This window comes from Bombus affinis, chromosome 13 (assembly GCF_024516045.1).
Source record: "Bombus affinis isolate iyBomAffi1 chromosome 13, iyBomAffi1.2, whole genome shotgun sequence".
In the NCBI taxonomy this organism is placed as follows: Eukaryota; Metazoa; Arthropoda; class Insecta; order Hymenoptera; family Apidae; genus Bombus; species Bombus affinis.
Window position 1 is genome coordinate 9,717,145 of NC_066356.1, and position 23,598 is coordinate 9,740,742.

The 23,598-nt window shown below is 31.5% G+C and overlaps 2 protein-coding genes and 1 long non-coding RNA gene across 10 annotated transcripts; 2 read left to right on the plus strand and 1 right to left on the minus strand.

Moving 5' to 3' along the window:
* Positions 1-76: 76 nt before the first annotated feature.
* Positions 77-4,877, plus strand: LOC126923651 (uncharacterized). Of its 3 annotated transcripts, none has more exons than XM_050737338.1 (5): positions 87-505; positions 708-824; positions 903-995; positions 1,144-1,250; positions 4,661-4,785. In XM_050737338.1, the coding sequence occupies exons 1-4, from the start codon at positions 487-489 to the stop codon at positions 1,233-1,235; spliced, it is 321 nt and encodes a 106-aa protein (XP_050593295.1). In that variant the 5' UTR covers positions 87-486; the 3' UTR covers positions 1,236-1,250; positions 4,661-4,785. The 3 variants fall into 3 exon arrangements, with proteins under 3 accessions (XP_050593296.1, XP_050593295.1, XP_050593294.1); XM_050737337.1 differs by lacking the exon at positions 4,661-4,785 and adding an exon at positions 1,656-1,761 and having other exon boundaries at positions 89-505; XM_050737339.1 differs by lacking the exon at positions 1,144-1,250 and having other exon boundaries at positions 77-505; positions 4,661-4,877.
* Positions 4,878-5,297: 420 nt separating this feature from the next.
* Positions 5,298-8,781, minus strand: LOC126923653 (uncharacterized). The gene is made up of 4 exons (XR_007713259.1): positions 8,402-8,781; positions 8,153-8,316; positions 7,796-8,066; positions 5,298-6,301 (listed from the first exon to the last, which is right to left on the minus strand). It is a non-coding gene; the product is annotated as an uncharacterized LOC126923653 (long non-coding RNA).
* LOC126923648 (E3 ubiquitin-protein ligase TRIM71) lies at positions 7,962-21,613 on the plus strand. Of its 6 annotated transcripts, none has more exons than XM_050737332.1 (7): positions 7,962-8,054; positions 13,679-13,855; positions 14,150-14,425; positions 14,620-14,940; positions 15,479-15,769; positions 16,626-17,189; positions 17,628-21,613. In XM_050737332.1, exons 2-7 carry the CDS (start codon positions 13,754-13,756, stop codon positions 18,207-18,209), a joined length of 2,136 nt encoding a protein of 711 aa, XP_050593289.1. In that variant the 5' UTR covers positions 7,962-8,054; positions 13,679-13,753; the 3' UTR covers positions 18,210-21,613. The 6 variants fall into 6 exon arrangements, with proteins under 6 accessions (XP_050593289.1, XP_050593292.1, XP_050593287.1 ...); XM_050737335.1 differs by having other exon boundaries at positions 13,683-13,855; XM_050737330.1 differs by lacking the exon at positions 7,962-8,054 and adding an exon at positions 8,999-9,130.
* Positions 21,614-23,598: the final 1,985 nt, after the last annotated feature.

Genomic DNA, 23,598 nt, shown 5'->3' on the forward strand with positions numbered 1-23,598 from the left:
TAAAACTTTAGGTATTAAGATACAACCGTGGTACCAAGTATTAATTACCAAAGATACAATTGCGATAGAAAGCCACGTGATATTTTAAAACACTATATATCGAAGAGGAAATGGGGGGCTCACTCCTTCATCAATGCTACCAGTGGCTATCAGTGACGTAACGATACGCGGCAAAGACAAAACGGAAATACAATTTCGCATTTTATGACTTTTTCAATGGAAATTAACTACAAAAAGAGTCTTGTATCTTTTCCATTATCTTTTACATATGTGTATTAAAAATTAAAATTTTAAGGAAATCCTGTTTTATGCCATAATAGAATCTTTTTTAGTGAAGAGTATCGTTAGCTACAAATTTACACGTATCTTAAAGTTTGTTGGTAAACACAACATATAAATCAAATGTAACGTTTTTTGTCCCGAAATGGTATAGCATTTACATTCCATCTCTTAGTAAGCAGTCAGCAATCATAAATAAAAGTTGGAATGATGGAAAGTTGGGATTGTAAGTGGTAAAATTTTTTAGTAGAAGAAAAATGAGTTCACAAAAATTACTTTAAACGCATTATTTCTAAACAAAATGTTATACAGTATAAATATTATTTAATATAATTATATATAACAAACGTACAACTTAACTTCAGTTTTAAAATTGAAAATTAATGAAGTACTTTTTAATAAGAAAAGCTTTCTTTTACCTTACTTAGGTGAATCAAACTCTAGTACAGAGTACTATGATGCAATTGAATTTCAAGAAGAGCATAGTCCAATAAAAAAATTCGAAAAAAGGCGGAGTATATCGTTACCGAACATAAATTCACAAGGTTTGTATTATTGCTATATTTATTCTTCTAATATTATATTTATATAGAGTGTAATTATAACTATTTTCTACTTTATAGAGGAAGAAACGCTGGAAGTTTCACCTAGAATCGATACGAAACCCATAAGACCAGTTGCCGATTTAAAGCAATTATACACGTATTCTACAATTAGTAAGTAGTCTTAAAGTATTTGAATTTTAAATATAACAAAATAAATACGAAAGTGCAATTTCTTAATACCAAAGTTATTTCTCAATATAAAAGCTAATAATAATCAACATATATATTAACATATATATTAACATTTAATCTTTTTTAGAATCAAATATAAAGCAGTCAGCGTCACTAGTAAATAAAAAAAGAAGAAAAGTAAAGCCATTTATAACCATAACACCTGTGACGCCATTATAAATGTTAAATTAAAAAGTTAAGTTATTAATTGAAACAAAATTTTAAATTTTATTTATATCTATTTTATGAAAACTACATATATATACATATATGTTCAAACACTTGAACACTACTCATTATTAGCTCTGAATACGAATGTTTCTTATTTTTTTTCAAAACATTATTGTACCAATCACAAAATGTATGAAGGATGAAAGCTGATTAATTCGCAATTTTTCCAGATATGAAATATGCATTGCATTTTTCATTATTAGTGTATTGTAATAGCTAGCCTTAATAGAAAATTGTGCTTCCCATTTACACGATATGATACGTCAAATATGGAATTTATTCCGTATATTGCAAATAACTCAAGTTTCGTTTATTCTTACGTATAGTGCACGCTGAACATGTACTTAACATATTTTTTATATTTTACAGATGTATAACTTAAAGAGTAAAAATCTATAAAATCCTGGTTACATCGTGTAGGTTTTCTTTATAAACTAGAGTAATAAAATTCAAGCAGATTTAAAAAAATCTAGAATCCTAATAGATGATAAAAGACATATTGATAAGTATAGGTTATATATTCTATCAATTTTATAATACAAGAATATTCAAATACGTTTTACAAGTACATATTGAGCTATTGTAGATACTGGTAATAAAATGGATTTTTAGAATTATTTGTATGGTTACATTCCATGAACTATAAATAGCATATTACTAAAAAAGGAATTGTTTAAAATAGTAAGAAGGGATTATTTAAGAAATATTTTATTGTTAAACTGTGGATAAATAAAATAACAGAATGATGAAGAAACAATAAATAGGTGATTAATCGAATAATTGTATCAGAATATCTTTTTCCAATTTTATGAGAATGTTTAAAAATACTTGAATTTAATCAAATGTTTAAATATTCTCTCCCCTATTCATATATATATATATATATATACATATACAATATTGTTTTATTTTGAACTATAACATTTTTCAATTCGCGTAATGTTCAGAAAAGTTTATTACAAATTTTTTTAGTCAGTTATATTGTATTCTTATACATTGTATTTACATTCTTATATATTGTATTCTTGTACATTATATTGTATCTTAAAAATATCTTTATTTTTATTATTGTTACATTATTGGAAGCATTTTTTTAGGAGTATATTTTTTTACTCATTTTTAATTTTTTTAATGAACATTTAAAAATTTTTGATAAATATAAGAAAATAAAGTTAATGTATTCGTGATTTACTGCGTGTAATAGTGATTTACTGCGCTGTCAGAATAATGAATTTTAGACCTTAAGAATCCAACAACTACATTTTAGTTTTCTTAAAGAAATCCTACAGAATAGACCCATGCATACTATATATCTTTTGTGTCCTTGGCGAAAATTCCTTTTACAGTCCGAACAGGTATAATTACAGAAAGGAATTAAGGAAATACTGTTTGAACAGAGATTTCCAGGGTTGTAGCAGATGTGTCGAAGTGGTCAAAATTTCACTCTGCAAGTCATAAATTTTAACAATTTCATGGTATTATTGCTGAATTGACAAGTAGATTGTTACTTGTATCGTTAATTTAAATGCAGACTATATTTGACTAAAAATTGTTTGCTAAATCACAAAGACAGGTCTCCGAAAATACTTGTTTCATTTATTTTAATTTTTATTGTTATAAATATATATCTTACTTTTCTAATATAACATTAACAAGCAAAAATATTACCTAGTAAGGAAAGTATATAATTTATTAAATAGAAATAATTTTACTTCTTAATATAATTTTACTTCAAATCTTTATTTATAACTGAAATTCAATAAATATATATAGTTATATATTTAATATAAATATTGTTTATAATGTATGACTTGATATATTTTATGTTACAATTGCTAGAAGTGCAACATTTTTAAATTCTTTATAATAATGAAAACTTTCTCTTGAAGTTCAACGAAAATTGCGAGCCTTCTTATCCATAAAAGTAAGAATTTTTAAAGCCTTCGATCTTTATCCTACGCTTTGTACCCCATGCCGTAAATGCGAAAATAAATGAAGGTACAATAATCCGTAGCAAACATCTGCACTCGGTAAGTGTTTTCGTGGAAATTCTAGAAAAGTCTCTTAGATGGGATGTACTTGCAGTCGTCAGTAAATACTTTTTGTACAATGGCATTTTTCTTAGTTTACGCGTTAAGAGCCACAAAGATATAGGAAGGATGGTACCCCGTTGGGGGTAGCCGCCAACATGCTAATTTAACTGTTAAAAAATTCCACCAAATGTCCAAATTGGACAAATTGTGAATTTCAATAAATAAATAAATAAAAAAAAGATATAGGAATATAGAAAAACAATTTTATTTTTATTTAAAAATTATTTACTCCACCTTGTTTAGAATTTTTCATAGAATATTAAGTTTCTAGGATCTTCGAAATTTTATGTCGCAATTTCGTTTTTATTTCGTGAAACAAAAAGGCTTTCAATGTTTCAGGAGAAAGTTTGACATAAAATTGAAACAAATTATGATTCGAAATTTTCCAATTTCATAATTCAACGTTTAATTCTTAAAAAAGAAGGAACAATATCTATTTTTTGACGACGATTGAAAGAATTTCTTCTAGAAGGTTCTTAGAAATGATTGGAAAGTTTCTTAACAGATGAGTTCGGCATTGTTTGACGAACACTTTTAATACCTTACCCATCACTTACCGAATTACCATTTACTGTACCCTGTTTGTGCGTATTGTTAAGCTGACAGTACATAACCCGCGACGGTACATAACCGGCAGGTCAGAAAGTACAATCCCGAAACTGCGTTTGACCATAGCGATGTGCATTTTGTACTTTCTAAAACAGCTTTTATGGTATGACAGCAATTGTATTTAAACTGACCAGAAAAAAAGACGTTAGAACTGTATGACTAATCACTAGTAGGACTAATGGTTTAAACTAAAAAGAAAATACCCACTAGATTAAACCATTAGTCCTACTAGAATCAACAATATAAAACTATTATAATCCATGTCATTGTATCACGCCAAACTAAGTTACTGAAAATTCTCAACGAGAATTGATTGTAAATATTCTAATAAATAAAAAAAAAAAAAAAAAAAAGAACTGTATGGTTAATATATATGAATTATATTAAAAAATAGATGTATAATTGTATCATGCATAGGCAGCGATAATTTTTAAATTTCACCGTTATAATGTATATTTTTCAAGCAGAATTATCAGTTTTTTAGTAAATTAATACCTGTATAAGGGACGATTCGCGCATATACTCCTCATCTTTTAAATAACTTATAATTTAGGAGCGTGTATACAAATAAGTATTTCTACATTTTACATGCTATAACTATTTATCTATGAGTAAAAAGATTCTAACGTTCAATTTTGCAACAATTTAAAATCTAATTCCTTTATTTCATAGGTGAGGAAGTAATTCCTTTGCACGAAGTACCAAGCAGTTCCTTTACATTATGAGACGAACGCGTCACAGGCATAACTAATTTTCATTTCTTCTATCATGATACGTCAAACGTTGGCAATGTATACTTTGACGCTGGAAAGTGTTATAGTCAAATTAAACTGGCGAACGAACGAATTCGCCAATGAGAGAGGACATAATAAGCTACTTACGTAAATGGGAACCGTGAATTTTAACATGAAGGTGAATTCCGTTTACGCGCTAGAATAGCGCACGCGCATACTATATTGCGTATAGGAAATACGTAAGTACATAGAGAGAGAGAAAGAGAGAGAGAATGGGGAGGAAAATCGAGAAGAGTGGCTGGAACGTCGATGAACGAACCACCCCCGCGTGGTGGTCTCTTTTGGCGCGTGGGTGCTTCCAAGGTCATCGCAAGAGCGAAACTGCTACGACGCCTTCGTCGCGACGCCCGCGCATAAAGCGTGGGTGGAGAATATATACGCGTGTACTTATGTATAGCTAGCGCTACACGCCGTTTCAATTCATCGAACTGGTCCATTCACGGAAAGTTTCAACTATTCTAGCCTCGAAAATTCATGACACATCGAACGTTACAGCAGCCTTGGCCGATCGAAACTTCCAAATTAGCCTCATAATAAATTTTGAGATACATCGGACCTCAGTGCGAAGAAAAACTCTAAACTTTCCTTCTGGAAAGTTAGCTACATCGTGGTTTACTACAGTGCTTGTTGATGGAAAGTTTGACGATTCGAGAAAAATTCCTTTTTTTTTTTAATTTATTAGAATATTTACAATCAATTCTCGTTGAGAATTTTCAGTAACTTAATTTGGCGTGATACAATGACATGGATTATAATAGTGTTATATTGTTGGTTCTAGTAGAATCTAAGGACCACCAGCAAAGTTTTGGGCAAAGAAAGATTACTCTATAACGTAGAATTTTACATGGAAACTTCCGTTTCAAAATTTCAATCTTTTTCGGTTGATAAGCTGTTTATAAATGTAGCTATCTGGCTGAAAAAAAGAATGTATTATTTTATATTTTTAATATTATTAGAATATTTCATATACTTTGAACATTTGTACTTTCCTGCAGATTTCAAAATTATTAAATATTGTGCTGATCACATTCATAATTCGTACACGTTATTATTAAAATGTCAGTTTGCTACATCGTGCTTCTGACATCAGGCATTGTTTATTCATATCAAAATACGTAAACTGTTTATAGAAATGAGTACATTAAACAGGCATAATGTTGTTATATACTTATTCAACGTTAATGAAAGATAATTTATTCGTAACAGTACTGGAACATGATAATATGCTTTAAATTAATGTACTTTGATACAGACTTGCTCAATTTGAGACAGTTACAATTTATTTAATTACACAGAGTAATGTGGTAGAACGAAACGTACAGTATATTTTGAAAGATATTAGCCTGTCTACATACTCTGTATCTTTTTATTGTACGAAGGAATTAACTGTTTGCGTTAGACGTGATCTTGCCAAAAACAATGACCTTATACTTTCCTGCTAAATCCACCCACATGTGCACCCACAACCATGCAAGCACTTAGGTACGCCCACGGATTGCTTCCTGTATCCTACAACTCACTAAAAAGTTTTGATCAATCTTTCATTTTAAAACAGAAGAAATATTTCGATTGTCCATAGTAAATGTAATTCAAAGTAATCGTAAATTACTTCGTATAACTACTTTGATAGATTGCATAACAATTTAATGGTATAAAAAAATGACATTGGATGCTTCATGCTTAAATGTAAATTACAATGAGATCATAAATCACTTACTGTCGACACGTACATTTCTACAAAATCATAGTTTCTCTATCACCCAAAATGAAACTTAAGATATTACAGAGAAAAAGATGATATTAATTCAACCTTTCGTTTCGACAATTAAGTATGCTTTAAAAACAAATATTTCATTCGCAAAATTCTTTGCGTTAAGTCTCGAGATATTCTCCGTTGAACAACGATGTTTCCAACAAATGATATTTCGTTTGCAGGATATCTGTACTCGCTGAATCCTGATCGCTCCGATACGACCCAGATCCTATAAATGATACATCCTGTACTGGTCATATCAAAGGAGAAAAGAGGGGAGTGTGTGATAAAGCTCGACGAAGGGAGGAGACAGGATGTTCTCGATCGTTAAAGCGCCACAGCGCCCCGCCACGTGATCCTCACGCCCAAGGTACTCATTCATAAACCTGAGGTTGCGCTAATTCTTCATACGTCAATGTTACTACTAATGGTGACCTTTTAAAAAGCGAATCACATGCAATTCAGGAATTGATCGTGCCAGCAACTCTCCATAGAAATATTTTTCCATTCATATCGTTCATGTCTTACGTCCAGTTTTATTTGCATATTAATACGTGCGTGGACTCAAAAGGAACGTATCAATCACCTGATATGTTTATAAGCTCGACTATTATCCTGATTAGGTAAATTAGTAATTGACGTGAAAATTGAAGAGAAATATTCAGGTTTATATCACCCATCCTGTTCTCTTTCCTTATCTCTTTATATCTTCCACATAAATACTTATAACACTTCCATGATTGAAATCAATATTCATTTACTCGTTCGATCAGGGATATAATGATTTGAATGTTCAATAGGCTTCTCCTATAACGTAATTTTAACTTTAGATTATTCTACGGTTATCAATAACTGGTGCGATATTCTCATAAAGAGTATAAGATACTGAAAAGTTAATTTCACAAAATAAACTTCTATCAGGAAGAAGAAATTTAGCGAAATACATCAAAGAACTGTAACTGTAACTGTAAATGTCTGAAACAACTGAAATGTTTATCTATTTAAACCCTTCCCAAGAGGGACCGAAAATTATCTATATTACAAATAGCTCTAGCAAGCATGATTCACAACAGAGATCATCGATTGCCTTGTGTAAATGAAATGTCCACATGGACCTAACGGCACCAACTTCAGGATCATAATTTATCATCGGTTTGCGTCATTTGACGAGAACAATCGTTGTATAAAAATCGCGAAGAATCGGAGATGACACCTGTTTCTCCGCAGAATGGAGAACCTGATTTGTCTGATCAACCCTACCTTAGTTGAAGGTCGCTGTTGGAGGGATATAAATAAAAGTAGAGTGGATGTATGATTGTGATTGTGTAGCTGGACTCCCCTCGCATTGAACGGTGGGCTCCATTCATGATTTCCCCGCGCACGCGTCCTATCATCCCTTGACATGGAAAACTCTTCCGCCGAGTATATAGGTGCTGGACTACGTAGCTGCATGCACACGTACGCTCTGGAGGAGGTGGCTACGATTAAACCGTCTGCGCCCTGGAATGCCGCCACAGCGGTAAGCTTCTATCTGTCGTAAGAGAAATCAAATATTAATGATCTATCGAATGCACGTACGTACACACATAAGTGCGATCGTTCATAATGACACAGTACAGCAACCATGTATAGAATGATGTGATCGTGTTTCCCTCGGTGAAAAGCTCTCATCTCCCGTGTTTAGGACCACGAGTTCTATATCATTCTCGCGTTAGAATCATGCACGCTGAGGAACTGGCTTCCACTCTTCCTCGTTGCTTGATCATTCATTTATTCTGCACCTGGTGAATAACACGTTCAACTGGACCTCAAACCTCATTGCATATGGATACATATTGTTGCATGCTATTACTTCCGTATACTCACATTCACACTGCGAGGCGCCGATCTCTTCCCATTCACTTCCAAACGAAATAACTTATAAATCTTAATAATTGATTTTTATAATAATTGGTACGCGATGTCGAAGCTACATATATATATATATATATATAAGCTACTTATAGTTCGAACTGGAATGATCCGATTTAGCGAATATATATACCTCGAACTGGATTGATTTTATTTAAAAAAAGTCTTAAGTCCTCGCAAAAAAACGTAAACGTTAAATCGAATGAAAATAGATAGTAAGGGATGGTAGGGATAGAACAGCTAGGAAAGAGAGAGAAAAAAAGGAGTATTGTGTATTTGTTGCTCCAACGTGGAAAGATAGTGCGGGGGTGTGAATCACCAATTCGAATGTGGGGGTAAAAATGCATTCTCTCGATTGGTCGAGAAAAGCTCGCTTGCCTGGCTAAACGAACGGCTAGGGGTTGGAGCGGGGGAGCGAAGGAAGAGAAGGAGAGGGGCAGAGGGTGTTAAAGGGATCTGAGTTTCAAACCAGAATTCAGTACTCCAGTTGTCGAATTCGGGAGACCACTAGAGATCCACTGTAGTTGCCTCCTTCGACGACCACGTGCTCACAATTCTTCCGGTCTTATTTTCCACCTTTTTAAACTTCTTCTCGCGCCAGCTTCCAGCGGTAGAGGATCAGTTAGCTCTTCCTGTTTCAACCATTCATCTCTGCCTTTTGTAAACAACGTCTTGTTGGCAAGGGTACGTATCTTTTTTTTTTTTTTTTTTTTAATATTTTAACGTATTTTCTATTTTGGATTTATAGTTCGTTTGTTGTTTTTTTCTCTTTTTCTTTTTTTTTTTTGTAATTTGAATGAAAATCGTTAGGCAAAGAGAGGCAAACGACTCTCATGTTCCATTTAATTTAGAATAAATGAGAGCGTACGCTCCCGCAATGAAACGAAAGTGAAAACGGTTCCATCGATTCTTGACTCTCGGTCAGTTTAAAGGTATTATTAATGTTGTGATCGAATAGTGTGACGTAGGGCGTTAATTAGATAGCTTGAAAATTGACTGTCACTCAGGTCGAACGTTGTTCGTTTACATTCCTGTATTTGTATCGTAAAGTGCTCTTCTCGAACGACATTGAAATTCGAACGAGAGGGAAAGTAAGTATCTACGACGACGTTACCCAACGTTAAAATTCGGAAAGTTCGTTCATTTTCGTCGGTTTGTCAAATGCGTCTCTATCATCGCGTACTTTCTGTCACTTTGAAAATATTTTTCAATAAGAATATGATGGTATCGTGAAGTTCGTATTTAATCGTTCTTTTTTGTTTATACGTACAAGTATATATAAATATAGTTTGTTCAAAATAATTTGAATAGAAGAGATTTTCAAATATCAACATTGAATGTTTAAAGGAACTTTTTTCTGAATTTTCGAACTGTGAGTATGTATTGTATATTGTAGAAAATTTTATTGGGCTTAATGATATAGTTAACTGAAAAGTTTATATTTTAATATAATTAAGTATATACACCCATACAATATCCGATAGACGCGCAGACGCGTGTATTTTCCTTCATCTGAGAAACAAATCTTATAAAAATATTTCGATTTATATTCATACTTTGAATTCTTCCAAATGTCCAAATTGGACAAATTGAGAATGTAAAGAATTAAATGAAAAAAGAAATATTCATACTTTGTCCAGTTATATTTTTTCTATTTTAACTTTTAATATATTGCATTATATATTTAAACAATTATTTACATAGCTACTTTTTCTTTACGTACATAATATTGCTCGTTAGATAGCAGAACATTGTATGAATTTATAGCTATTTTTTTGCTATACTCTAAGTATAATTTTCTTTCAAACTTTCATACAATCGATATTGAAAACTGTAATAAAGATACAATTGAAAATCAATTTAACACTAAAGCCAATTTAAATTCAAATTTGCCATATTTTCCTTATCCTATTTTTGATCAAAACGAAATAGAGGCATTGTTTCCAGATGAATCGTTTACAATGTCAATTCTGTTCATTAATTTTTATTTCCATTCTGTACATATTTTCATACATTAATTAATCCATCAGAAGTAAAAGCTTTTGAATTTCACTTTCTGATAACATAATTCTGAGCATCTTCCCTACAAAGGAAACGTCCCATATATATATATTCAATAACCCAAACAGGAAACAGCTAGATAATTCTTTTTCCTACTTTTCCTTATCTTCTTTTCTTTGCTACTTAGAGACAATGTTAAATTTGAAACATTGGAAAAACTTTTCAAATATCTCGTAGAATAGTGACAGTTACCTGTTACTAGCCGCGTTTACAATTCCTCGGAATTTCTTGTTGCCATACGTTACTGGGGGTCCCAGGGAATGACAGATACATACACTTCACTTTCTCTTTCTTTTTGACCCTCGAAAAGAATAGCAGATCTAACCTTCGTCACCATGGTAATTTCAAGGATAGCACCCCCTAACTGCTGCAGACCAGCTGCTGGAAAAATGGAAAAAGGGAAAGTTTGCAGGTCAATGTGTAAGATTTTCGCTTGGAATTACCGTAAACCAAACACGCCGTTTCTTCATAGACAAACCATCCCCGATTCTTAGCGGTCATAGTGGACCAACATTTATAAATATATTATTAAACAAATAATTAGTAGATTTGTTTTTATTAATTTATTCAATTATTATAAATGTAGAATATTTCTAGAAATATTTTCGTTTTCGTGTTGTAAGCTTTTATTTTTAATCGAATGTTAGATGGGAAATTTTCCGTTTACCTGACACATTTTCTTTGTCGACTTTATACTCTTATTCGATAAATAGAACAGTTTTTCGTACAAAGGTGAGACGAGGTCATTCTTATACTATAAGGGTCATACAGATTTGATCAGGCAAATATTGCAATATTACATTTTATTAAAATTTGATTGTTCAATAATTTTGTTGGAATTTTGCCAGCCCAATATTATATTATTAGCGAACGTTTCACGAATTATTTAAAACAAATTACGTTTGTTAACAGCGATATAAAATCAATAGGATTGCATGGTATTATATTAAACTTTTGACAGAAAGTTAATAAATTTAGTTTTTCCTATAACGCATGAAAGTCGTTTTATATAAGAAATAAATTGTGATTGATGTTTCGTATTAGAGAAATTTCTGAAATATAATTAAGAGATATACTCGCTCTGAAATACTGTACCAATATGTTTTGTCGTTGTTGATATTTCATTAATTACAGTTAAACGAATATTATAGAGTTGTAATTAATGAATATAATTTTATTCAGAGTTTAGAATGCATTTTCTAATATACTCTTTGATAAACCTGTCAATGTGTTACGTGGTTACATAAGAACGGAATTCACACGATTGAAAACTAATTAACAAAGTGTTATCGATCAGACGATGAAGTTTCATTCATACGGTTGTCAGTATTGAACTCGTTGTACGAGATTTTACATTTATGAAGGCAGCACGAGTCATTTCCCTTTCATATTAATATTCGATTTGAAGTATGCGTTAAATTGAAAAACTTGAAAGACTGAAAGACTAAATTCTTGTTTAAACGCCGCTATCAATTCTCATCGAGGAATTCTTTTGATTTATTATTTTAAATGTACGATAAAAATAAAATGAAAATTTTAACGTAGTTTAAAATTCATAACTTCATAACGTAAATACTCGCACCATATAACTGTTGCATTCGATCTTATGTATAATATGGGATATAATTTACAGGGGAAATATTTTTAATAATATTTAAAAGCAAATATTATTAATATTTTATTTGTTACGTAATTCCAACCCCGGAGGGGTTCATAGAATGGGTCTCGGTTTACGTCGTTTTTAACAATATTTTTCACTTTACATTCTTTAAATATATATTACAATATGCTATTTTATATATTATAAGTAGATGCACGAGTAGTTCTAGAAATAGAAATGCAAATATTCATACATTAATGTTAATGTCAGAAGCTTGTTTGAGATGTTAATTTCATTTTATTCTTGACGCAAACGTGATTTATACTGTAGTCGCATCATGTTACGAAGTTATAGTGTGTAATTTCTAACTTCTCGAGCAACTGGAGTAGCAACTTTTGAACTAGGATGAGATTTACATTAATTTACATTTTTAGTAATTGCTATAGATAAGTCATCTGATAGCAATAATGCGATAACGATATAATGAAATTAGTAACTTTCAAGCCACGTGGCCTCATAGAAAATTAAAAGTCGATTCCGTAAGGATTCTGTTTTTTTTTCCTTTGGAAATCCCGCGATTTGACTAGTTCGTATAAATAGCAATAAAAGCTTGGCAAATTTTCCATGTCTTTAGCATTTACCATGAATTCGAAATACATTTTCATTCAGTACCATCTTTAACAGGGGTGACGATGAAACGAAGTTACGAATCTATCCCTTCGAATCGGAGTCTCTATATTTGAATCACGAATAGTACGTTAACGAATGGAGAAAATTACGATTAGAAGCTGACTGAAACATTCATTTAGAAACACATAGACGGCGATACGTGTGTACTTACGTCGAATTTCCTACTGTTATTGATTTCTACGAGGTCCCACCAATGGAAGCGGGACCCCATTTCTCGATCCCCGAACTGAAAAGGGTATCACGATTCTTCGCTGTTTAGGACTCATATGATGACCTTGAACCAGCTGTGCAGGGGTGTTTCGCCTTTGAAACTGGATCAAGAGGCCATCCGTACGATTCAAAATGCTTTCCGTTGACTTCCTTATGAATCGATCTTGATTCAGCTTGTAACTATGATACTGTAAATACATTCGATATTTTTTGATCCGTAAGTCACGATCGATATACGGTACGAATGCTAAGGGGACCAACGATAAGTATCCCCATGTCTTGTTGAGTGTCCCAGTTTTTTCCAAATCGATCTTCAATTTCTTTTTTACGGATATAAGTAAGGGAAAGATGTTGTATACGGGTACGTCGTTTGTTACGAATAAAATTTCTACCTACGAAATGTATTGACAAAATTTCGTTCAATATACAGCATATCGTTTAAAAGTAAAAGTTTCTGTAGAAATCAGCAAAGAAATTAATATTCATTTTCTTAGGATTTTATACATACAGAACCTTACGTTATGTTTACGGCGTATGTGGTGGTCGATACAACGTGTGAGCTAGAGTAAAGCTTTGGGATTACTTACTTTCACGTTTGACAAATTTTTGCAATATAATGAAAATAATTACTTAAGTCTTGATTTAAATTATTTGAATTATTTTTGTTCCAGGTAGATTCATCACGACGAGACAGCAATTCTCTATTAAATTTCCCTGAAAGGTTTTAATTACACACCTACAGCATCATGGATCAGAATCATTCTTCTAGACCCCTTCACTTTTTCCATTCTCCGAACTATCCACGAGATAATCCAAGACAGGAAGATCCAAATGCAGAACTTCTTAGGGTATGAAGTCTATTAAAGTATCAATAACGAAGAAACTTTTATTATTCACACTTGTCAATGCTGAATCACACACATGATCAATATCGAAGTTTTAAATATTTTATATGTTTACACATTTTGAAGTTTCTTACCTGTTCCTCTCATTTAAAACAAGTAAAAGCAAGATTTTTTAATCTAATTTTCATTCAATATCCGTTTCTATAGAAATTTGAAACATTTTTAAGATACCTTAATGAGGTACTAACGGATCCAAGGTGATCAATTATAAAGTAAAGGATTTTTCCTTCGTTACAGTTGACCAGTATATGGTGGCCATTTAACAGATCCAGCTATTCTAACACAAGTCCACCAGGCACTAGTGCATCATCACCAAATAGTATACACTCCCCACCGCGTTACAGTGCATCCCCAGAAGATCAAATGGATTCAATGATTAACACTTTAATGCAAGTTTGCACCAATAGTTTGAGTGCCTCGACTTCCCGCAATATTTTATTCCCACAAGCTAGAGTTAGATGCAGGGATTGTACTGACATACTTTGCGATGCGTGCTCTAGGCGTGTGCGTTTGGTAAATATATTACGATCTATCAGCCTTCTTTAAACAGTTAACTTCTATGTGTAATCTTTAGCTTAAGTTTATTCGTTATGGGTTTCTTATCGACGAATAAAATAAATTAAAAAAAAAATTTCAATAGCCTTTGACAACTTCTACTATAGAACTATGTTATATGCTAATAAAGTATCTTTTTTTCTTGTACACAGAGTCCTTTGGACGGAGAAAACGGGGTCGAATATAGCCAGGGGCAAGATGTACCGCACTCACTAAATCCTGCGATTGTTAATCCAAATTTGCAACCTTTACAAAAGCCATTTTACTGCGATATTCATCGCAATGGACGAAAATTATTTTGTCAGACTTGTTGCACACCTGTTTGTACCGAATGTGAATTGCAACTTCATCAATATCATGTTACAGTTGAGTTTAACGAGGCCATTGAAAAAGTTTGCGTTCAAGCGAGTCAAGTACTGAAAGAAGCTAGGCTTGGAATTTCGACCCTCAGGGACGAATTAGATAATGTGCAAGTGAGTTACCCCTTGAGAAAATCATCTATCACAGATATAAAATATGATGATGATCATATCTTTTTAGAAAAATTAGAGAATTGATTGAAGTAATTACAGCTAATATTAGATATCTTAAATCAAGAATGGTTAATACTTTGTCAATATCTATGTCGAAATATATAATTAGACACAATGTTTTTAGAAAAATTAAATATTCAGAATAATACTCCTATTAACCATTCGCTTGCAATCTTATCTTTGACGTCATCTGCTTACTGAGTTGTCTAAATTCATCCAGCAGTTCTCTTTTAAGATCTTGTCTCTTTAATATAAGAATTTCCTAATACTCTTCTAATCAAGTTTCCAATATACTCTCCGATAGTTTCTACCGATGCATGTTACTTCGATTCTTTTAAGCAGAGCAAAATTTAAACAAAAATACGAAGAAAATAAAAATCCACCTAAAACCACTGGTTGAAAATAAACGAGTATGCAGATGGAGGTTAGTATATTCGTAAAATGTTCGTGTCTATAATTTGATTTATTTCTTTCGCAGGTAGCCGCAGAGATGTTAGAACAGAAAGCAAGACAAGCAGCTGCAGATTTGTCGATGTGCGTGAAAAGAATAATTGTAGCTGTGGAGGCGAGAGAAAGAGAGCTGTTAGATAAAATCGAGAAAGCCAGAATTCAAAAATATGCTGCGCTACAACAAAGAGACGATGGGATCAGAAGTGGAATAACCCGACTGACTCGTGCTGCTGATACACTTAGTGAAGTTATAGAGAGCGGAATTTATATCAACAATCCAATGCGTCTAACGATTGTCAAGGATATGGCTTCGGCTGAGGTATTGATTAATGAAATCAAATATCTAATATTTTTTTAGTTTTTCAATATCTAGATAACTAACAAATCCTCCCAACATTCGTTATACGTAGTGAAACTAATAGTACTAAAAATCTTTTCACTACTATCATTTTATCGACATTGCTGGTTGTCAAAAAATAATACTGTAACTAAATATACTTAACGACTGTAACATCATAGTTATTAGGTTACTCTATATGAAATGTTGTTTCTTTAAAATCTGATATTAGTTGGTAGATATCACGTGTTATCTATCTTTTCCGATATTCAATCGTGAATGACACAAAACATTTTTCTACCTCTCTGATCCTGCGCTTGTGAATCATTTTCCAAAATCTAAATAGTATTTCGACAAATAAAGGTTTCCTCTCTGCGAGGAAACTGTAACGGTAACGTTCGTGGAACATTTTAATTCTAGAATCACCAATGGAAAAGACGAACAGAATCATGTGGAAATTATCTTCCTCTGCATACACGTTATCTTTATACGTTCTATCTAAAATCTAATACAGATTTGATTGATTTGTTTGATATGGCCTTTACATTATTCTTTTAGGGATATTGTGTCACTGCCTTAGTGAAAAAATTAAAGATTAGTATTTAGTATAGGATGCTTATCAATATTGAATTATTTTTCATAATAATGTTGATATTAAAGGTCTCATAAAAGAATATAAACATCGCTATAACACCGTGAATATCTGCTATAAGGATAAAATTTGAAATCGATTACTTTAACTTCCTGAATTTTAGCGTTATAGTAATAAATTTTATATCCTTCCGTCACTTTAAGATGCACGAACACTCTACTAACGCATGATTTTCATCTAATACAGATTTTTCAAATCCGTCAAAACTATCGATCTCTTCCATCTCAGGAAGAAAACTGGATCTCTTTCAATAGTTCGGAGACACATATAATGAGCGCTATAGCGAATTTTGGAAACATTATAGTGAATAATCCGGGATCAATAGGCGATCGACGAGCCCTGAGAGACCGTGAAGATTCACCTCGTATACTTCTTGAACATAGATCCGTTTCTGTAGAAATTTCACCAGTTCGTGGAATAGCAGTTGCTTTAAGCATAGTTCCGGTCATAGTTAAAATAAATCGCAACCCTGATGTTCCAATCAAACCTATAAAAATAATTGGAAACACCGGTAATATTGATGATAATTTGTGCCGTCCATGGGGCGTAGCATGCGATAGAGAAGGACATATGATCGTGGCAGATCGATCAAACAATCGTATTCAGATATATAGACAAGAAGATGGTTCCTTTGTACGAAGATTTGGTTCATATGGTACCGGACCAGGACAATTTGATCGTCCGGCTGGCGTAGCTGTCGATGCACGTCGCCGTATAATTGTAGCTGACAAAGATAATCATCGTATACAGGTAATTCAAACTATTCTCAAATACAATATTAAAAATAGGCAGTGAGAGAATAGCGAGTTTGAAAGTATTTGAACACTTGCTCGTCTTTAGTACGATATCGCTCAATTACAGAAATACAAGTAAACAAATTTGTAATGATTCTGCCACATTCCGCTATTATAGCGAAATATGAGAAACAACTTCCAGAAGCAGGTATAACACAATTGCCAGTCACACGAAGTACCGTTAACAGTTCTGTTAATTAAAATGAATTCATTTGTTGTATTATTCAGTCTTATTATTTTTCCTACTGATATTACAGAAATTATTTTCATGACAAGAGTCGTTATGGTTAATTCAAATAGAAAAGCATAAAAAACATTTGTTAATAGAATAGATAGAAGATCTGTAAATAATTTGTAAATCATTCGTTTAATTCGTATCCTCGTGAATTTTCAGATTTTGACGATGGAAGGCCAATTTCTTCTATGTTTCGGCGAAAAAGGTAGCCGCTGTGGTCAATTCAATTATCCATGGGATGTGGCTGTGAACACCGAATGCCAGATAGTCGTGTCCGATACTAGAAATCGTCGCATCCAATTATTCAGTGCTGAGGGCATTTTCCTACGAAAATACGGCTACGAGTCCTCGCCGAATATGTGGAAATATTTTGATTCACCGCGTGGCGTTGCTTTTAATCCCGAAGGCCAAATTGTTACCACCGATTTCAATAATCATAGAGTAGTGATCGTCGATGCTGATTGCACAAAAGCGAAAATTTTAGAGTGCAAGAACACTGGTGGCAACAAACAGTTCCTGAGACCACAAGGTCTGGTGATTGACGACGAAGGAAACATTATCGTAGCTGATTCTAGAAACCATCGAGTGCAGATATTCGACGCATCTGGTACGTTCATAAGGCGATTCGGCAGCTACGGCAAGGGCGATGATGAAATGGACAGACCATCAGGGATATCTTTATGCCCCGACGGGAGAATCGCTGTCGTAGATTTTGGTAACAATCGTCTTCTTCTTATTTAAGCGATCAATCGTTCTAAGAATGGGCGGGGGTGGTGGTGGTGGTAAGGGGTCGGTATTAATAGTAAGATTTTATATATGGGGGATAAAGAAAAAAAAAATTACGCGACAATTGCGAACACAACTTATTCCCGATTTTAGAAATAAGCGTGCAACGCTTTAGTCGGACAAAGCATTAGAGACATATTTTCTTACTGGTTACATATTTTATGAAAATCCGTATAGATTCCTTTCGAAACTTCGGATTGTCTATGTGCCAAATACACAAGTACAAAAAAAAAATATAAAAATGAAATAGGTTTCAGAACTTTTAGTTCTGAAATCATTTCGCTATAGATGTTCTCATCTGTGGCGAATAAAGACAACGTGGAAATAACGTTTCTCTATAGATGTTCCGTTTGGAGAGGAATATTATTTTTACGTTATTTTTACGTACTTACCGTTGTCTGCGAATTCATGGATAGTAACAGAGAACGGAAAATATCCCAGTAGCATATGGAGGGAAGCTTATGGCAATAATTTTTTTGCAATATAAGATATTAAAAATAATAAATTTTTATAAATCAAATTTTTTCATATTATAAAAAATGCTGGTCATTGGAATTTGGATTTTTTTTTAATTTATAAACAGTAAAGTTTTATAATTTATTTTTTTCCGTACATGAATTCTAATAGAATTGTCCATCTACTCTTTCGGTGGAGATATTTATTGTCAAATTGGATCGGAAGTTTGAGAGTAACACGATACAAGTGATATAATAACTGTGTATATATATATATGTATATATATGTATATATATGTATATATATGTATATATATGTATATATATGTATATATATGTATATATATGTATATATATGTATATATATGTATATATATGTATATATATGTATATATATGTATATATATGTATATATATGTATATATATGTATATATATGTATATATATGTATATATATGTATATATATGTATATATATGTATATATATGTATATATATGTATATATATGTATATATATGTATATATATGTATATATATGTATATATATGTATATATATGTATATATATGTATACATACGTATATATATGTATACATACGTATATATATGTATATATATGTATACATATGTATATATATGTATACATATGTATACATATGTATATATATGTATATATATGTATATATATGTAAAGAAAATAGTTGTCATTTCCAATGAAAATATAACTATTTTCTCTGGTATAGTAGATATTTCGTAACAAAAATACCGAAATTCTACTTCATTCTGTAGCTTGCATTAGCCTTACTTTCAAAATTTTCTGCCATCCAAAATAGCTTTTTTTTTTTAAATGAACAAATTATTATTAAATAATGGTAGAGTCGAACATTAAATTGACCAGCCCTAAAAATTGTTCAATTAGTTATAACCGGTTCATGTTGATTATGCAAGGTAATATAAATGCAATTTCGAGTGAGTATATTTATGAAAGATCAATTGTGATTAAAAAATGTTTTTATCGGCGTAAATAATTAAAGTGGAATAATGGAATGCGCTAAGATAAAGGTGAGATATATACAGTGGATGGTATGGACAGAATTGCAAAGCAAGTATTTACGTAAAAAGAGTGAGAATATATCGTCTCTTAACGATACCAGTTATCAAACAAACACAAAAAATCAATGTCGTAGTAATATTTCGGACATATCATACATTGGAGATATTTTTTTGTACTAGCATCGTCATACTAGTATCTATGAACTAGTAATGATTATCATTATTTTGTTTGTGATTATGTTGGCACATAATTAATTCAATCTACCATTGCTATCGACATTTTACATTTACATTCATGACTAGTAACATCGTTACTATTATCTTAATTATCCTAATTGATATCACAACAATTGTGAAAAAGTTAACACAATGGAATTTTATACGATGTATAAGGATTCAATGTATCACTAGTTAGTCTTTATTTAATGTGGGAATATTTGATTTAGTTTGATGTTGATGAAACTCAGACATTAGTTACATTTGCACTATGTAAGACTGAAATAAGACTGACTTAATAGATGTGAAATTTTGTTCTTCGTCCATTTTTTTCTTATATAGAAACTTAAAAGAATTTGTTTGAATATTTATTTTAATGTGTTCACAACTACAGTTGACAAATTTTTAAATAGGATAATTTTATTGGCCTATACATAGTATATCAAATTTTATTTCTATTTTCTCTTGCTTTCTTCCTTTTTTGGGCAAGATGGTGATATATTACAAAATAACCGACGTAATAGTTTATACAGTTAGCAATCAATCAAATATTAGTTCTAGGAGCTTCTGTTCAAAGGATACATGATCTTTCAATTACATTGTGTAGAAACGTCTTCACAAAAATGATTGAACTACTTAAAGAACGGAAATAAGGGAGAGATGTTAAGGGGGATAAAGATTATTTTAACAAATCGCCATGCTAAACATGTTCAAAAGCAGCAATTCAACATTAATACTGTCGAAGAGGTTTCTACACACGAAATATGATTTATCAAAAGTTTTTACAGAAAGTAATTTCTTCGTATTAAAGGACCTCTAACGTTAAAGTATATGGCAATAATGTTGTCCCTGGTATAGAACAATTCTATTAGCAAAATATTCTTATGCGATGCATGTTTATCCCAATGCTGTGTTAAGAGACAAAGATTAAGTTAGATTTTAAATACGTAACATCCTGCTCAATTACTACATACATACGTTTAACTAATCAGGGACAGTAGTAAGTTACAACACAGAATATTTTCGATTGAGTATTTCTCAAAAGAGACGCGATTTAATATGGCTTCTAGCATGAGAGCAAAGCAGGGAATAATTGTCTAGCGTTTCACGTCCATTTAAAAGAAAGAGAATTCACGAATAAGTTTATTCTTCTATAAGATATTTGATTAATAGAAAGGTTTTGTTATAGTTTCTTATACCGCAACAGAATGATGCTGCTACGAATCTAATATTGTATACACATTGCACTATAATACGTATGTATGTAAACAGAATGTATAAGAGATATATACTAGATATATATGTATATACGTACATACGTATATATACATATACCTGGTATATATACCAAACAACGTACTAAAAGTACTACAAAACTTGCATACAAGATCATTTATAAACGCTATGATATTATCTAGGAAATGAGATATTTCTGTAACAAAGAGAAAAAAAGAAATGAATTGATTCTTGGTATTTTTTTAGACTGCTGAACTTTTTATGAACAGTTTGCTGTCAAAATTTGAACATGTTGCATGCTCGATATGCGATAAGTAGTTGACATGTTTGCGAAGCAAATGCATCTTTTCTGACATGAGATATTATTGTGTGCTCGTGTTGAAGAAAAAAATAATAATAATCGAAACTGAACAAAGAGATTATTATGAGCGCAGATCGAAAATTTTTTTCGAAAATTTATAGAAGATTCTCTACGTCTACAAAAAATTTTTTACGATATAGAAGATGTTTCGAAACAGATATGCTGTTTCTTTTTAACACATATATTGCGAGTTGTGAGGTGGCGTAATAACAAAAAAAAAAGAAAAAAAGATACAAAAAAACAGAAAAAAAAATTAAGAGAATTATTCATGTTACGCTTAACGTTTTCTAGTATAGTTCTATGATTTAAAAACTAAGGTACTTGTTATAAATTTGTTAAACTTGTTGCGAAATGCAAGACCGATTACAAGCTTTTGTGTCATGTTAGTTTTAATCTTGTCAAGCATTTCAGCAAATTTATAATTTGTACTAATTGGTTTGCATACAGGTGTAGTTGTTGCTATATCGTTGACAAACACGCAACAATTCAATTCCAATGTCACTTTTTTTTTAAATTTTTTTTTAAAAAAAATGAAAATTGTATGAATGCGTGTGCGATGTAGTATTTTGTTTTTCATTTCTAAAAAAATGAACTAGTACTCTCTTTAAGAAATATCAGAGAGAACTTAATGATGTTTAGGGAAAATTAGTTATATAAGTTAAAAATCGGGAGTAAAAAATCTGCTCTTCGAAATGTTAACCCTTTCGCCGCGATGTACATGCATATACGACTTTAAGTACGATCATTTGTCAAATTTCTAAGTGTGTATTCCAAATGATATAAATTTCTTTTTTTTGCATTAAAATGTTTTTAATTCCAAGGGTACCGTAGCAAAAGGGTTAATAGTGTTAACAAAATGGAATTATATCTAAGCGATAATAATTACATTTAATTTTTTAATATCTTTTAAAATTTTTCAATCTTTAAATATTACATCTTTTATAACAATGATTTTTATATTCAACGAATATTTAATGTTACTTGATTGTAATCTCTATATTTTACCCCCCCATTAAAGTGTACCCCCATTAAAATTTTTAGAATTTTAATACCAATCGTAAAATTCTCTTCCCTCCCTCCAATATATGTCAGGTTTTGAATATAATCACAGGTATATCATTTTTCAAATGTATCAATGTATGTTGTCTATGATCAATTTTCGACTCATTTCACTTTTTTACTCAAATTTCGTTTCCTTTCAATTACGTTCGTTTTCAGAACGAATTTCAGATAAAACAATATAACGCAATTGATATTCACGTATTTATTTTAGTGTTCGTTTCGTCGAACGAAAATAAAAAATTTCATTGTGAGCGTCAATCAAAAATGTAGGATATAGAATAAATAATAGGGATAAGGTTATAGTAATACATAACCAATAAGGATTAGTACGTCTAAAAGAAGTCAATAAATATTTTTTACTAACATGCAGCATTGTATGGTTTTGTATCTAACCTATAACCTTATATTCATATTCTTTTTCATAGTTTCAACTACAAGTCAAAAAGGTAAATACGATAGATCACGAATACCTCTTTAAAAACGAACGATAAACTGATAAAGATTAGTACTATTTTCGAACAAGATAGAATTATAAGACACTTAATACTATCAGATGGAAATGTTTATTCGTTGTTCCTTGTAGTACGTAATGCAATCCTTACCGATTTAATGAGATGCAAACTAACGCAAAAGGGAATGGAATATAGAGGAACAATAGCCAAAACCTCCGGTGGCGTTCGATGCCAATCTTGGTACACAGAAGAACCAATACACGAGGTAGCTTTCATCTAAATTAAATTGTCAATAAGAAATTAATGATAATTTCAAAGAAATATTTTTCTATCTAAGGCTTGTATCCCTTTTTTATTGAAAATTCATAGATACTGGAATATTCATGAAAACTGAGGCAACTTAAAAAAAAGATCATTACTAAAGTATTAAAAATCTTCAAAACTATTTTATTTACTTATATTCGTTAATGTTACTAATTACTGTGGTTGCTGCTACAATACCATTTTGTG

Coding starts and splice junctions, on each gene's coding strand:
- LOC126923651 (XM_050737338.1), top strand. Junction 825..902: donor ACCGAACATAAATTCACAAG/GTTTGTATTATT, acceptor TCTACTTTATAG/AGGAAGAAACGCTGGAAGTT. Junction 996..1,143: donor ATACACGTATTCTACAATTA/GTAAGTAGTCTT, acceptor AATCTTTTTTAG/AATCAAATATAAAGCAGTCA.
- LOC126923648 (XM_050737332.1), top strand. CDS start 13,754: ATGGATCAGAATCATTCTTCTAGACCCCTTCACTTTTTCCATTCTCCG. Junction 13,856..14,149: donor CAAATGCAGAACTTCTTAGG/GTATGAAGTCTA, acceptor CCTTCGTTACAG/TTGACCAGTATATGGTGGCC. Junction 17,190..17,627: donor AAGATAATCATCGTATACAG/GTAATTCAAACT, acceptor GTGAATTTTCAG/ATTTTGACGATGGAAGGCCA.